We start from the raw sequence: 15,964 nt of genomic DNA, 5'->3' as shown, positions 1-15,964 counted from the left end.
TCCTCCAAAACACACTATGACCAGACTCATGCAGGTTTGTTTTTCCACCTCCGTATTCTATCTGGGTCAGTAAGGTCTCAGAAAACAGTGGGTATCCTGCACTCCGAGTTTTGCCAAATAAAGAGACCACCACAAAGTTACCACACATCACTTGTTTCGTAGACCTCTTGGACTGGCAGAGACAACGCAGGGGTAAGTTACATGAATTGTAAGAACTGTAAGTGCTACAGGCCTGTAGATGCCCTGGACAGTTAACCATGGAACAATTAATACACAATAATCAGCAGCTGATACTAACTCGCTCATACTCTTAAAGACCTAAACCTCTGGAGAAAGGAGCAACTGGGTCTGAGAAGTTCTTATGAAACCGGTTAAGGAACTTCACTGATCATTTACAGCACTTTGGAGTTTGAAGCAAGGCATCTAAGTTTCTGCAGCCTCCCAATTGCCCAGAATCACAACTGGTTAAAGCATGAAATTAAAACCCTTAATTACTCTTATCATGTTGTTGGGACTTATTTAACAGAAAATATTCAATTAAATACAAAATACATTTGGGGGGGGAATTTTTTTTGGACTATACTAATGTTCGTTAAGCTTTCTCTGCGCTAGAAAAGAGTTCTAACTCTCCGAGCATTTGTCTTTACATTTAAGAGCCATTCTCTCCTGGGAAAACGTCCAAGAAGTATGATCACTTTTAGCTATTCATATATAGTTCATACATTTTTCTGTTCTTCATATTTCCTTCAAACTGTTGATTTTACAGGCACTAAATCCACCCAAAAACCACAGAATTTCCTTGTAAAGGTGTTGTTCCAGACAGGATTACAGCTCTTCAGTAGTGCAAATAGCTCATCTTGTTCTCAGAAGTCATTTGGGAGCTTAAATCCCAAAGTTAACTATTTTTTTTCTGTATATGAAGATAGATACAAAATTCGTGTTCTGTAAGAACTGTCTGCACTACAGAAAGGCAATAAATCGTTGTTCCATACAGCTACCAGGCCGTTTAACAATGAGATACACTGGAGAAAGGCACACATAAATAAGCTTTCTGACCTTCAATTTTGTTTGCATCAATTCTTTACTAGTAATGATGGTGGTCACCTCCGTTTCATTGAGCCCGTGTACTATTGCTGCACCTCCTAGAGTAGCGTACAGAGTAACAACTGAAACAAAGAAAAAGAACAGGTGAATCTTTGTTTTACGCTTTCACATTCAGTTTTATAACAAAGGGCTGAGATTAACCTGTACTAAGTTAGGCAGAACAGTAAAACTATTTGTCAACTAATAGGAAGGTGGTGTAGTTTTGTACTTTAAAAATACACATTATGTGTATTTAAATACAGCATAATTTTCAGTTATTCACAGGGGGAACAAAGAGCAAATATTGTATGTGTGACTGCTACTTTTCAAGCTCTGGTTTGTAGTATAAAACCACATTACCCTACGTAATTCTCTTCTAGATCTGCTCTCTCATCTTCATGGTTTTTACTATTTTAAAAGTACACATCTGTTCTCAATTTAATAAATACACTGTTTTACAGTCCTTTTGTACACAGGTAAGAAACAGTATTTATTTGACTTTTCAGAATTCGTATACTCTTGTCACTAGCCTCGTACAACAGACTGCTAAGAAGAAATTATTAGACTATTGTTGTACATCTTATCGGCAGATTAGTTCTCTTACTTGGTAATAAATCTGTGACTATCATACTCTCCCATCTATTTAAAGCAACAAAATGAAGGTTTAATCACCACAGTCACAGCATTGAACTGACATCATGAGAATACAGAATAGTAAGGTAAGAAAACATTGAGGAGACTGACTCTTAGAAAAACTACATTTCTGGTATTTAAGGGCAGCTCATTAGTGATAGAGTGTTAAACCACAGTTATTTCAGATTAACGATTTTAAAACCAGATTTCATTTCCTGCCATTTTTATGGGATCTGCGTGAGAAAAGAAAGGCAGAGGCCGGGGGAAAAAAAGGCAGCTCAGAAAGGAAGAGAGGTATTACTCTCAAAAAAAAAAAGTGATTTCCTGTTTTCCAAGCAGAATGCTAAATAGGGGAATAGCACTTTACTACAGCTCACATCTTGAAAAACTTTAAAGATCAGATATCACAACTACTGAGAATTACAACATCAGTGCTGGAAGTCCTATCACATTAAGTATCTGAATTTATTTAACTAAATTTAGCTGAAAACTTCAACATAGCAATAATTATTAGAACAAGACACCCTATTACAAATTAGGGCTGTACTGCAGCAGAAGATCAAACTCCATTATATCCTGAGGATTTAAAATCCATGGGGTTATTAACTCAGTACAGGAGAGTAAGGAAGAACTCAGCAGCAGACATTTCTTACACAGAGAAGTAAATAGCTGACCTCTACTTATTTTTTCCTCCTTAAAACAGTCTATCATAGTTCAGAACTGTTGCAGGGCAAATGCACATGCACTGTGTTTTCTTTAATTTGGTGGGAGCAAAGTCCAGAAGAGTGCCTCTACTAGTTCCCACGAGCTCTCCCTACTTACTTCGGTGACCCCTGTTATATAAACATCTAGCAGAAATTCAGTTTGGCTTGGGAGCCAACAAGCACAACCGAAACGCCACACTGCTTCGAAAGTAGAATCTCCAAACTAACCATTTATATAATTAATTACTCATCAACAAAATAAATACATCAAAAACAACCTAGGGTTATGTGACAGAGAAAAGAAACAGACACATACCATTTATAAAATGGTGTCTGTCCACGAATGATGTCATGGAGAGGAAGAAACCGAGCAGTGACTGACCTGTGAAATTCTCACTTCTCCATATTAGCACCTAAAATTTTTTCCAGCACATCTGAAAATTGTTTAGGCATTAGCCCTCCCTTCCTTTTTGTCTTGAAGATATACCAAATCCCAAAGTGATTATCTTTTGTGCTTATCTTTACATATGCAATATTAAAAGCAAGTCTTAAATTCAAAACAAATTTCAATCTCTGCTACAGATATCACTCTTTTTTAGCGTTTTTCCCTATTTTTCAACTAACAATCCCATTCTACCACTGGCAAATGCAAGACTTACATAGTTTCAAATGATGCTAAAATAACAAACAAGAACATAGAGTATTTCTCATCATCAAACCACTTTTTCTGTGTGAGTAATACGCAACATAAAAATGACTTTTTCCATTTTAATTCTCAAATACAAAAGACACTCTCTCCAGCACCAGGTACAAAGCACGTGAACCTGTTCTGTTAGCAAAAATTCTGTGCATGTACCATCAGATTTAAAACATTTCATGTTCAGAAAGTGTCACAACACTACCAGAGCAGTTGCAGTTAGCAGTCGTGATACCTGAAAACTGAAAAGTGTTAATATAGGCAATTTTGCAATGCCTTGCCACACTACTACTTCAACAAAAACTGAGTTTTATCATTCATTCAGCAAAACGACCGCATGAATGCTGCAGGGTAACATTATCACCTGCCAACACACAGGTCACAACTCCACGTAAGATGACATACAGCTCACATGCTAAATACCACGTCAGACAGCAGACAGTGCGCTGAAGCACGTCTCAACAGGGGAATTTAAAACATTAGCCCAACAAAACCAAAAGCATATGCATACCATTCCACACACGACATCCATCCACTCACTATCTTAATTTTTTTTTCCCCAAATTACGAAGTCTTCCTAGTATTCGTAAATGTACTTCACTTCCAATGTTAGAATAACTGATGCAAGCCTTTTTATTTTATTCCCAGGACAGTCACTGAGAATCTAATATGCCAAAAGTGCTAAAAGGGAACTGACACAGTGTACTAGAAGCCTAGTTAAAAAGCAACACATTTGAGAACAGCCTGTGCAGATAAATCTCTGCTCTGGAAGGAACATTAACAGCAGTCACTCAATGAAGAGAGGATCAAAAATACCGAATTTAGGTAGGAGGGCACCTGGGAAGATCACACAGTCCAACCACCTGCTCAAAAGAGGTCATTTGAGCAGGGTGCTCAGTTTTGAGCATCTCCAGGGATGGAGATTTCACAACGCTGCTAAGCTCCTGTTCTGGTATTTAAGCACCCTCACAGGGAACAAGTTTTTCCTATTATCTAATCAAACATTTCTGTGTTTCAACTCATGTCTGTTGCCTCCTGTCTTATCAGAACACACCTTTGAGCAGAGTCTGGCTTCGCCCCCTGCATGTTCCCATTATGTAGATTTATTTAGTCAGCACTGAGATCTCAACTCACTTGTCTTAATGCTGAGCAGACCCTTTCTATCAGCCTCTCCTCATACGTCATGTTTTCCAACCCCTTCATCACCCTGGCAGCCCTCCACTGGACTCATTCCAACACATCATTGTCTTTCTTCTACAGGGAAGCCCCAAACTGGACACAGCACTCTGGATCTGGTCTCAGCAGTGTTCAAACAGAAGGGAAGGCTCACTTCCCTGAACCTACTTGCTACACTTGTGCTACCACTGCCCAGGATGCTGATGGCCTTCACTGCAAAGACACACGACGTGCTCACGTTTAATTCACTGTCCACACGGACCTGCAGGTCCTTTTGTGCAAGCTGCTCTCCTCCCAGCTTTGTCCCAGTCTGTACTGGTACATGCTGTTATTTTAGTACAGGTGCAGGAATTTGTAGTTGCCTGTGTTGAACTTGACGAAGCTCCTGTCAGCCCACTTCTCCAGCCAGCAAGGTCCCTCCTCAATAAAGGCATTAAACAACAATGGTCTCACCATCAATCCCAAAAGGCTGGCAGCTAACTCTGTACTGCTGATCATAGGCTTTTCAGCTAACGGTCTAAGGAATTCTCCATCCACTGTATCACCTAGCAGTGTGCCCAGGTGGCCAAGAAGGCCAACAGCATCCTGGCCTGTATAAGAAGCAGTGTGGCCAGCAGGGCTAGGGAAGTGATTGTGCCCCTGTACTCGGCTCTGGTGAGGCCGCACCTCGAGTACTGTGTTCAGTTTTGGGCCCCTCGCTACAGGAAGGACATGGACGTGCTCGAGCGAGTCCAGAGAAGGGCGACCAAGCTGGTGAGGGGTCTGGAGAACAAGTCTTACGAGGAGCGGCTGAGGGAGCTGGGGTTGTTCAGCCTGGAGAAGAGGAGGCTCAGGGGCGACCTCATCGCTCTCTACAGTTACCTTAAAGGAGGCTGTAAAGAGGTGGGGGTTGGTCTGTTCTCCTACGTGCCTGGTGACAGGACGAGGGGGAATGGGTGAAAGTTGCGACAGGGGAGTTTTAGGTTGGATGTTAGGAAGTACTTCTTTACCGAAAGGGTCATTAAGCATTGGAACGGGCTGCCCAGGGAGGTGGTGGAGTCACCATGCCTGGAGGTCTTTAAAAGACGTTTAGATGTAGAGCTTAGCGATATGGTTTAGTGGAGTACTTAGTGTTAGGTCGGAGGTTGGACTCGATGATCTTGAGGTCTCTTCCAACCTAGAAATCTGTGATACTGTGTGATCTACTCATCCAGTCTCTCTCTCTCTAGTTAGCTGAGCAGACGCTATAGGAGACTGTACCAGAGACCCTGCTAAAGTCACAGTATCCACTTTTCCCCCTTGCCCAGAGAGACAGTCATCTCATCATAGAAGGCAAAGAGGCAGATGTGGAAAAGGTACGAGCTACTGCAGCTTATCCTGTAAACAACCTGACCCTTAAAGCTGAGGGGATAATATAGCATAAGGGAATACACAAAATAACCATACAGAACTGCATGAAAACTGCTATATAGTCGTAACTCTATGGCTTATCAAGCAAATGGTTAGCGCAGAGAGTGATCATTTTAGATACAATTCTGCTAGGTTTGCTTCCAAAATCTGCGTGATACACATCTTCAGTGTAGGTTGGTAGTAAACCAGAAATTCCTGCACATCTGACTTTTATGACCTGGTTCTTAGTAAAGAAGATTAAACATGGTATGGGACAGGAGAGGCCAAAGCCCACAAGGAACAGCAGCTTTTAAGGTGTCCTTTGTGAAAATAAGGAATGCTCCCCTGAGAATGCCCCCACCACAGGCCTGCAATTATGTGGATGGCATATTAAGGCATGGCAATGAAATGGACATTAGAAAATAACACCTATACCAAGCCAAGATCAGCACTCGATGGGTTTCTTCACAAGAAACTTAGGCCTAGAGCTCCTGCACATATCCCTGTGCCTATGCTCAGGCCAGGTTAGGGCACACAGCAGGCTTTCTGCCTTGGCTGAGAGGCATCTTCAACACCACCGTGGCCCTTTATGTGACTCACATGAGGAGAGCGGAGCAGCCTGGCCGTACATCTGTCTCTGTGCCGCGCTGCGAAGTGAAGCTGTGTGAGGACAGCTCCAGCCACAACGCCCTGTTCTGCTGCCCCTCAAAAGGCACCTCCAGCACAGCCTGCAACCAGCCCGTGTACACATCCAGCACCAAACTGCCAGGAAAGCACCTTCTCCTCCTTGAACTGAATCTGCATTGCCCCACTCTTAGTGGTCTCAGCAATGAAATCCCCGAGGACTAAAGGATCAGTAACCAGAAGCTGGACTGTCACCAGACAGAAGAGCCCAGAAGACATCTCTCTTACAGTCACTGCGTGAGAAAATAAGGAGCATTGTCCAGCTCAGAGGGCTGAGTCTCAGACCACTGCCAGGGTTAAGGATCCAGTTACTGTACGATTAAACCAGATACTATCAATGAGAGTGAGACTGACTTTAAATAGCTCACCAAAACTAAACATAGGACAGCAAAGTGTCTGAAGTAGCAAGTAGGACTCAAGGCCATTCTCAGACAAAGTCTCAGATTAGCATTCAAGTAATATTAGAATTCAGTAAATGACAGAATAGACTATGAGAAAGTCAAGAGGCAGAAAGAAGAGAAAGCAAAATAAAAAAGTATCAGGCTCTGCTTAAGGTATGAATTAAGCAGTGTCTTATAGCTCGGTAGAGGAGTTACTAAGCAAATTTTTAATCAGAAAGAGCTCTCTAAAGTAAGTTCGTGACCTACTCATTCCTTTTCACTTTTTAGAGTTAATGTGTTTAACTAAAATCAAAATTGAAGAACTGACAAAATGCCCAGTTAAAATAAAACTTACAGGCACAGATGAAGGTTTGACGTCAACTCCTTAAATTGAGTCAACGCATTCATGTGTGATTTTTGTTTGTTTGTTTTTAGGAACTTGGGAATCTGTACTGATTTGAGATTAGAAGAAAACAAACCTCTCTCAGAAATTCATTGAACACAATGTATTTACTGAAACCATACTCCAGCTGCAAACACATACAGGTTTCCCCATTTAGTAAAGCAACTACCAAGTACACCGTTTCTACCTTATGCAGTTTTGTGGGTTTGTTTTTAATTTTTAAGTGTTCTATATAAACATCATATAAACTTTTATTAGTGTGTAAGGTGAAGAAAAAGGTTTATTTTCAGATTGTACTGTTAGGTTAAAAGACACCAAAATCTTAGGAAAGCCTCATACTTACGCTGGTAGTTGCACATGAAGCAGGCTTGTGCTGCAATCATCCACTCAGCTCTAGTCTCACAGAAGATAGCAATGTTGGTCTTTGGTTGCTGACCCAACACTGCTAAGCCATTTCCAAAATTAACAGCTTTAACATATACATCTTCATACGAAAGCCAGGTGTATTTGCCAAGGATGACCTAATAAGGATAATAAATTCAATTTAGAAAACAAAAAGCCTTAGCATATGTCCTACTTCATCTTTATCCACATGAATAAGCCACAGATGTTTGAAGTAAAAGTTGTTTGAATTATAACACCAGTTTATTCAATATAATGAATAATGTTCTTCGCCAAGATTACAGGGGCTGTGGAAGTTCCAACACAAATACTGCGACACCTCTATGCACGTCACCACCTTTGTTGCTGTTTTCACAATAGGAGAACACCCTATTCTCACTGTGTCCTACGCAGATATGATACTTAGGTGTTAATCTGATGAAAAACTCCAAGGAAACTGGAATTCAGAAAGCACTGGATCAATGGATTCTCGGTCAGAAATTGTGAAATTCCCTTCCCTTTGTTTGTTCTGAAACTAATGTCGGGGGAAGAGTAATCTTCTTGCCGTTTTTTACTGCTAAACAAAAGTGGGACAGCAGACTGGACAGGAAATTACTGGCAAATATCAGCACTGAAAAGCCATGTGGAAAAAGTTAAGCAATCTCATTTTTCTTCATCACGGGAAAGCTGTTGCACAGGAAAATTGGATATGAATTTACAGTTCACTATCTAACAGGTTTCTGTGCGTACACTTGCACCTTACGGTACCATTTTCTCAAAGAGCGACATGTTATTTTGAGGATATCCTAGAAATTTTCACATACAGATGCACTACAAAATGGTTTGCACTGAAAATTCGAAGTCTAAATGATTATACCTTACCCGTTTAGTTATACAAGCACCCTGACAATTTTGAAACATATCATTTTCATTGGTCAATTATTTCAGACCTTTCCTTTCACTACAATGCATTAATAAAAAAAGACAACAACAAAAAAAAGAAAACTTCTCCCTCATCACCCTGTTCTGTTTTCCAGATTTAATTTTTCAAATTTAACTAAATTTTGAAGTTGTAGGCTATAAAATCTAACTTTTCTGACATCTCTAATAAGGCTGTATTTCCAAACTTCCTAACAAAATGGATTTGAAAATCTCTCTCAAATTTTAATAGAACAGAAAAATAAATTCTAATAGAATTCTTTTATCAAAACACTTTTCCACACTGCTGATGTTTACCTGTGAATAACTGAGTTGTACTCACTACAGCCTTGTTGCATATTGTCCATTAACATACATGTTCTGCAAGACAATGCTTTCTTAACTCATGATAGGCATAGAGGAAGATGCTTAGAAATTTCACAAGTATTTTCATTAGAAAATATTTATCAAAATGGGAAAACAATATTTGCCATCAACAGCAATACTCAGCGATTCCACCAAAACATAGACACATCTCACACGGATTATCTGCTCAGGATTTCCTGTCTTATTTACAGGAAGTTTGCTTCACTGGCAAGCAGGCTGTTCAAGAGCCCAAAACCTTAAGGTCACTGCCAATTCCTCTGCTGTACCTGGTAGAGAACCACAGCAGAGATGCTGCCTGGTCACACGCAACACCACGGGCAGTGCCTGGGTACCGGCACCGACTCGCTGGTCGGATGCCAAGGAGGACCTAGGACTTCATCCGGTTGACACACTAAGGTAGTTCTGGTGTGGAAATATTTTAATGTTTCCAAAAACAATATTGCACATTTTCCAGTCCATTAAAACTTCAGTTATTTCAAATTCTAATTTCAATTTGGGGCATTTTTCCCCCCAGACTCAGTATTTTTGACAGACTTGCAAATTCTCAACAAAACAGTTTCCACCACCTTACACTACTTACAGAATGGTATCAGAAGGCCTTACTGCTGCTTTCCTTTCTTAAGGCATTAAACAATCCACAGAAAGGGCCTAACACATTGGAAGCTACATTTCTGAAGAACACTGATGTGTGGCCTCTTCCGATCAGGCTATGTTGACGTCTACCTTTGCTGCTGCTTTCCACGTATTGAAATTCTCATGTCCTCTATCCCCTCCCTATTACATATTCATATACTGCCTCTGTCCGTATGCCCCTTTCTTTTGGGCATCCCTATACGCTTCCTTTGAGGAATATAGAGCAGGTTTTGGTTTCTCTCACCCTTACACTTGAGTACTAGTCTCCAAATGCATCTCTCTTCTTGGCCCTTTCCTCAGCAGCTTTTCACAAATATTTTTTCCATGTACAGTTTGTACTGTAAACAGCTGTTAAGACTGATGGTAAGCACCATAATCTTTTGAGTGTTCACACACATGCTTTATTTTACAGCTTTCAGAACTTCTTCCTGCTTGGTAACTACTTACACATGTAAAGAAAATAACGGTCCAAGAGTTTGCAAGAGAAGGGCCCAAGAAGCCAACATTATTTGTAACTGATTAAACAGACATACAAAACCAAGCATTAAATCAGAAGCAACAGAACCTCTGAATGTTTTCTTAGCAATAGCATATTAATAGAAAAATACTGCCCTCTAGTGCACTCAGTTTTTAAACGCACTTAGCTGCAAGTTATTAAAATATTTAAATTATATACTTCAGTGCACTGGACAATATTATTAAATATCAGTACTGTGTTAATATTTGGAAAGCTGTCAAACTATTAAAGAATAAGTTATTGCTACAAGATTAACATTTTTTTAACCTGGACTTTAGGGCAACTGTATTCACATCCTTAGTATGAAAGTGTCATAAAATGTTCTCAAAGAAACAGCAGGTGCATGGAGAGTCACAAAGCTACCCAACCTCAGTCACCACTCACAATCTTCTGAAGAGTAGCTTATAAGGCTCAAAGAATCTCAGCTACAGTTTGAAAACCACTGATCACAAGTTAAATATACTTCCTTGTAGAAAAATGTATTAAAAATGCAAAAAGAGGTTGTTTGCAATGTCTACTTTTGGCCTTATTTTACATGAAAACATGGATTGCTACTGAACAATTCTAGGGGAAAAAAAACACCCTGAAGTATTATTTACGTAAGAGCACCCTATGTTTTTCATCATCATCAACTACCCTTGTGCTGCTCAACGACTTGTCATGGCAAGAACCTTCTTGCAGCCCCACAGCAGATTTCAATACCAGCTAACCGTAGCACCATTTCTTACGAGGAACAATGTTGCTACCTTGCTGCTCATCTCCCTCTTTCCAGATTTTTTATGAAAGTGTTAAAGAGCACAGATTTCACATTATGAAACTCCTGCCACCATAAGCACCAGATAACTACCCTCATGCTTTATTTCCTGCCTTTGTTTGCACTGACTAGACCAGGACAAGGCTATGAAACTGCAGGCTCTTTAACCTCTTTGGTGACGTTCTTTGCAAACATTTTGTGGACACCACCTCAACTGGACCACTCCTGCTCACGTGCCTACTGTTTCAAAAGAGCCTGGCAGGTTTTAGAAGCATCCCTTTCCTCTACCAAAATCATGTCTTCTTTTCGACATTGTGTCTTATTTACTATGTTTCCACTAATGCTGCTCTTCATTACTAATCCTTTTCAAAAAAAAGAAAAAGCAACAAACTAAAGTAAACAAATGAAAAAAGACACCTCCAGAAAACTATGAAAATAGAGCAGAAATCTACAAGCAAAGCAAAATCCACATACCAACATATAGGAAATCAAGCACATGACAACGAAACCTGTAGCTAAGGTGATACAAAATAATTAACCAACAGAATAAAGTTCATCTATGGGCATCAAAAAAAAAATTTAAACTTATAAACTCCACACTTCTTTCTCAAATTCTTACATCTTAACTCAAGGATTTTATCCTGACTTGAATACATACTTTATGAAATTAATAGTAGGTTATTTCATCCCAACATTAAAACATTTTTTATGAAATTTATATTAGGTATGCTGTCAAATCTTTGTATTAAAGGACATCATAGAAGGAAACAGAAACATTGACTACATAGGAAAATTTATTTTCTTCTGCGCGCTTTGCATTTAATGTTTTTGTTGTTTTTTTAGTTAATGTCTATGAATTTCTGATTTTTTGGCCAGTAAAAAGGAATAACTCTTACAAACAAGATCACAAAAATTCAAGAAATTACGGATTATCACAGATACCATTGCTCTCAGAAGATATTACAGTAGTACATGATCTTAAAGATGTTAAATATCTAGCTTTAAATAATTTTTGCTAGTGCGAGTTACTAAGTGTGAATACGCTTAGTTTTTCTAAGAATCAGAAGCTCACTTTCAGGGGATATTTATTTACCCAAATAATTTCTCATTAATTAGGCTAATCTAACTGTGCAATTTGCACATCAGAAAGGCACCTTCTAATAGATTATGCAATTCAGTACACAGATCCATGATCTACATTGAGATCTGCCACTGACTTGCAGATGACCTCAGAAAAATGTATCAATCATTCCCACCACTCCGTTCAATTTCTGGAATGAAATAAATAACAAGTTTTGCAACTCCTGTAAGATATACAAATTATATGCATTACACATAAGAATTAAGAACTGTCATGTACCTTTTCAAAAACCTGCACCAAATAAACCTTAGACTTTGCCTTCACTAAAGGGAACCAAGCAATAACAAAGATATATGGTATGAAAGAGAAAATTCAAAGGAAAAGAACCCTAACATTCAGAAGCAAAGGCACCTTGTGAAATCTTCATGTTTACTCACTTGCTAAAACATGCTATGAGATATTAAGAAACACTGTATTCCTAATGGAAAAATAAAATTTTAAAAAGTACAGTTACATGATAATGCCACAACCTGGAACAGCATACCGCTAGGGCGAGCATGGTAACCGACCATAATGAACTGTTGTGTCAAGCTTAGATAGAATTACCTAGCTTAAGTAATTTCTGAGCCTAAAAACAAGTAATTTAAGTAGGTCAACATCAACATTCTTCAACTTTCCACTATTCGGAATGAATTGCTTGCATAATGGGAAAGGCTAAAACTCCTAAGTTCTTAAGTCTTGTGCTACTAATTACATTTGAAGAACAGAGCACAGATCACCCGCAGCCAAAGTTCTGATCTGTGCTCAGAAGCCCAGTTTGCACAACACAAACTTCTTTCTGTTTCTTTACAGGGCAATGAAGTAAGAAAACATGCATCAAACCAGACCGTAGGTTAAACAGCATTTACCTCATAGTTAATTTTAACTCTAATGACTGACAGGAAGTTCCACTAACAAAGCTTCTGTAAAGATTTTAAACATAACTAAATTTTGCCAGGCATTGAGATATAAACCAAATTCTACTTTAAGCATTAATCTCCTATATCAGAATTAAAATTAGCATTGTTTAAAGAATCCTTTATTATATAATTTTTTCTTCTACAGGAAAACTAATCTGAACCAAGAATTGTCTTAAGAGCATGTAGTTAACTTCTAATACAGAAGCAAAGAACTCAAACACTTATTTGCACATATATGTATATCCTGTTTACGGTACCTTGACTTGCTTCTTCAGGCAAAACCGTATTTTTAAATGCCTCTGAACAAACATGAATCAGCAACCAACAACACAGGCCTGAACTTAAAAGGCTACAAAAACCTCAGTCCCTCCAAACAACAAAGTTTTATACTGAAATTGCATCTCCCTCCCCACACTATGATTACAGATTAGCAGAGGAGCAGTTGGGTAAAACTGTAAATGCTTAATTTATAATTAAGTTCACTGAAAAGGCACATCTGAGTATAAAGCATCTACTAATTTTCTCTACTGTATCTAATATAGTTCAGAATAATACAAAGGGAAACCTTTTTTATTCACCTAAAATAAAAACTTTAAAGCCTCTTACATCATCTGCTAAATCCTTTTTTAAAAAAATAAACACATTTGTGCTTTTTTTTTTGGCTAAGACTATAACAAAGGATACCTACTCAAGAATGCAAAAAGAAGTTTTAGATTTATTTTATGGGAATTATATAACTTAATTCTTTCCACAACTACATAATCTAAGCAGAGAAACTTTCTTTTTTCACACAATTTGCTTTGCTGGGCTAGAACTGTTGCAACAGAAAACAAACACTTTGAAAAAAGATCCTGAAGGCAGACAGCAAAAACTCACCTTTTTAAAAACCTTTCCTGACGGTTGGATTTCATCTTCCTCTTTCAGGATTTCACGTGTTCCCAAGAGCTTTTTGTCCTTAAATTTCGTTTTAGCATACTTAAAAACCTTGTCGAGTGTATCACACCCAGGATATAAAACTGAAGCTAAGCAATGTAGACTGTTAACAGACCTGTATGGACCCCCAGGTCTGTTGTTCACAGGTTTAGCTTTAACCTGCTTGGCTTTTGCTATAGCCTGCCTTGATCCTGAAAATATGTACCATGGAATGTACGTTACAACCGAGTACACCAAGATTATAAAGTTTATAAACTGCAGAAGAATGGGGTTGATGTTATGCTTCAACTTCATTTTGGCGGCCTTTGAAGGTTACAAGGGAGAGTCTGACAACATGGATCAATCAGACAGGGATCCAAAAAGACCTGGGGGGGGAAAAAGAAAAAAAAAAAAAAGAAAAATTTAGCAGTAAACTCTACATACATTGGGGGGATGGGGGTTATTTTCAGACATGTTATTACAATCCACATCAGAAGTAGGCCTTTTTATGCAGAAATCAGGCTAAAAGTCTTAATCGTTAACACAAACATCACAAGACACCCATACAAGAGGAAACATTTCCATTCCCATTTAACAGACTGCAGTACTGATTAGTATTTTTCTTTTGATACTGTACAACACAAATACATAATTGTTAAGGAATTCAAGGACTTGGGGTTTTAATTAAGTTACACATATAATCACATAACATTTTGAGATAAATATAGACCATTCACATTTTCAAAAGATTCTCTCCGATCACACCAGAACTCCTATATGCCTATCTTAACTAGCGATCTGCATGTCCTTCAACTGTAGACAATCAACCTCCATACAAGCCCTAAAAAAATAATAATAATGCTACCATTCTATAAATGGGAACCCTACTCACTAAGTATGTTCAAATGCCTTCCAAGCATCATGCAGATTGGGACACCTACCTAAGAATCTTCAATTCCTAGGGACTTTCCATTAGTTGCAAGATTTCAGACTTACTACTTGCATGCAATCAACACTTTTTTTTTTTGAAATGTAAATAAACATAATAAATTACATAATAGTTCATAAATTTTGGAAAATGGTTTTTAAAAAATTCCCCCAAATCCTAGCAACCACAGTATGAAGAGATTGTGCAACTTTTTCCAGTGTCCTTAACAATACCAGTACCACTTTTACTTTCTTTTTTACTATCATTTATCACATCTAACAAACATGATGATTCAACTTCCTAATGTGTTCTACTGTGGAGGAAATAAATTATCTAAACAAAAGATCCACACAATCAAAAAAATAATTAAGATCATTATGGGAAATCGGGGCCAATTGTCATAATGGCTGAAGATGAATTTCTGCAACAGTGAATGAGCTACCAGTTACAAAAGTAATTGTTTTGCACATAAAAGCGAAACAAACAGTCTGACTATAAATACATTTAATTTAGTTAACCGTTCAAAGGTATTGATACAACTACATTAAGTGCAATAACATAAATCAAAAAACTAATACTGATGTATATGTAAGATGCACATATTTGTTTGTTTTTTCCCTAAATGAAGTTTTCATTCATAAAATACAATGCCAATACTGTATCATTTCTGGTGATGTCTTACAACATTCACTGAGTTTGAAAACGCTAAAAAAAAAAAAAGAAAAAATAATGCTTATCTATGATTCAGTAATGGAAAGAAAACTTGCTTCATTATGAATCTTAGATTTGTAGGTCCTTTTTTAAAGGAATCAATCCAATATCCTCCATTCGTAGGATGGGATTAATTCTATCTACCTTTCTCTAAATTAATTTCTTAGAATGCCAGCAAAAATACTTCAATGTCAACTTCTTCCCTAACAAGCTACTGTAACCTCACCACTAACACTTCTTCACTGTAGGCAGTACAGCACCCAGACAATATATACTTAAAGCACGGGAGCTCTTCATAGTAGAGACTTAAGGGATCAAGCAGCAGCAGGGCAAAGGGATTTAAAACCAAAAATGGAACAATGCATATATTTTAATTTTCAGATCAAAGGAAAACCAAGTGATGACATAAAAAAACACTTAAGTAGGTTAAAGGGCAAATTCAGTAATCGTTTGAAGAGACTTAAGTTCTTAGGCTGTCACTGAAGGATACTTAATGGAAATAATCATGTGCCAGCCAATAAGCTACTGCAGTCCAGAAAAATTATGTTGCCGTTGATGGCAGCATAGAATGTGATGTTTTAAAGCAGAATCCAGAGTTCACCAGACAAACGTTCACCCGTTTTACAGAAAGGTATGCATCGTACTATAAACTTGA

At 38.2% G+C, this 15,964-nt stretch overlaps 1 protein-coding gene across 4 annotated transcripts in view; it reads right to left on the bottom strand.

Annotated features, from left to right (window-relative positions):
* The window catches only part of ACSL3 (acyl-CoA synthetase long chain family member 3), a 47,539-nt gene that overhangs the window by 18,073 nt on the left and 13,502 nt on the right, over positions 1–15,964 (bottom strand). For all 4 annotated transcript variants that reach the window (XR_013954678.1, XM_080603724.1, XM_080603726.1 and 1 more), the window contains 3 exons: positions 13,635–14,056; positions 7,472–7,649; positions 1,057–1,166 (listed from right to left, as the gene is read on the bottom strand). Coding sequence is in view for 3 of the 4 variants with exons in the window: in XM_080603724.1 (XP_080459850.1) it covers positions 1,057–1,166; positions 7,472–7,649; positions 13,635–13,985 (639 nt within the window). In the remaining variant the exon portion in view is untranslated. The remainder of the gene's footprint in view (positions 1–1,056; positions 1,167–7,471; positions 7,650–13,634; positions 14,057–15,964) is intronic.

This window comes from Anser brachyrhynchus (genome assembly GCF_964034855.1).
Source record: "Anser brachyrhynchus genome assembly, chromosome: 9".
Lineage (NCBI taxonomy): Eukaryota > Metazoa > Chordata > Aves > Anseriformes > Anatidae > Anser > Anser brachyrhynchus.
Note: the sequence above shows the minus strand (reverse complement) of the source record. Positions and strands in the feature narration are given on the sequence as shown.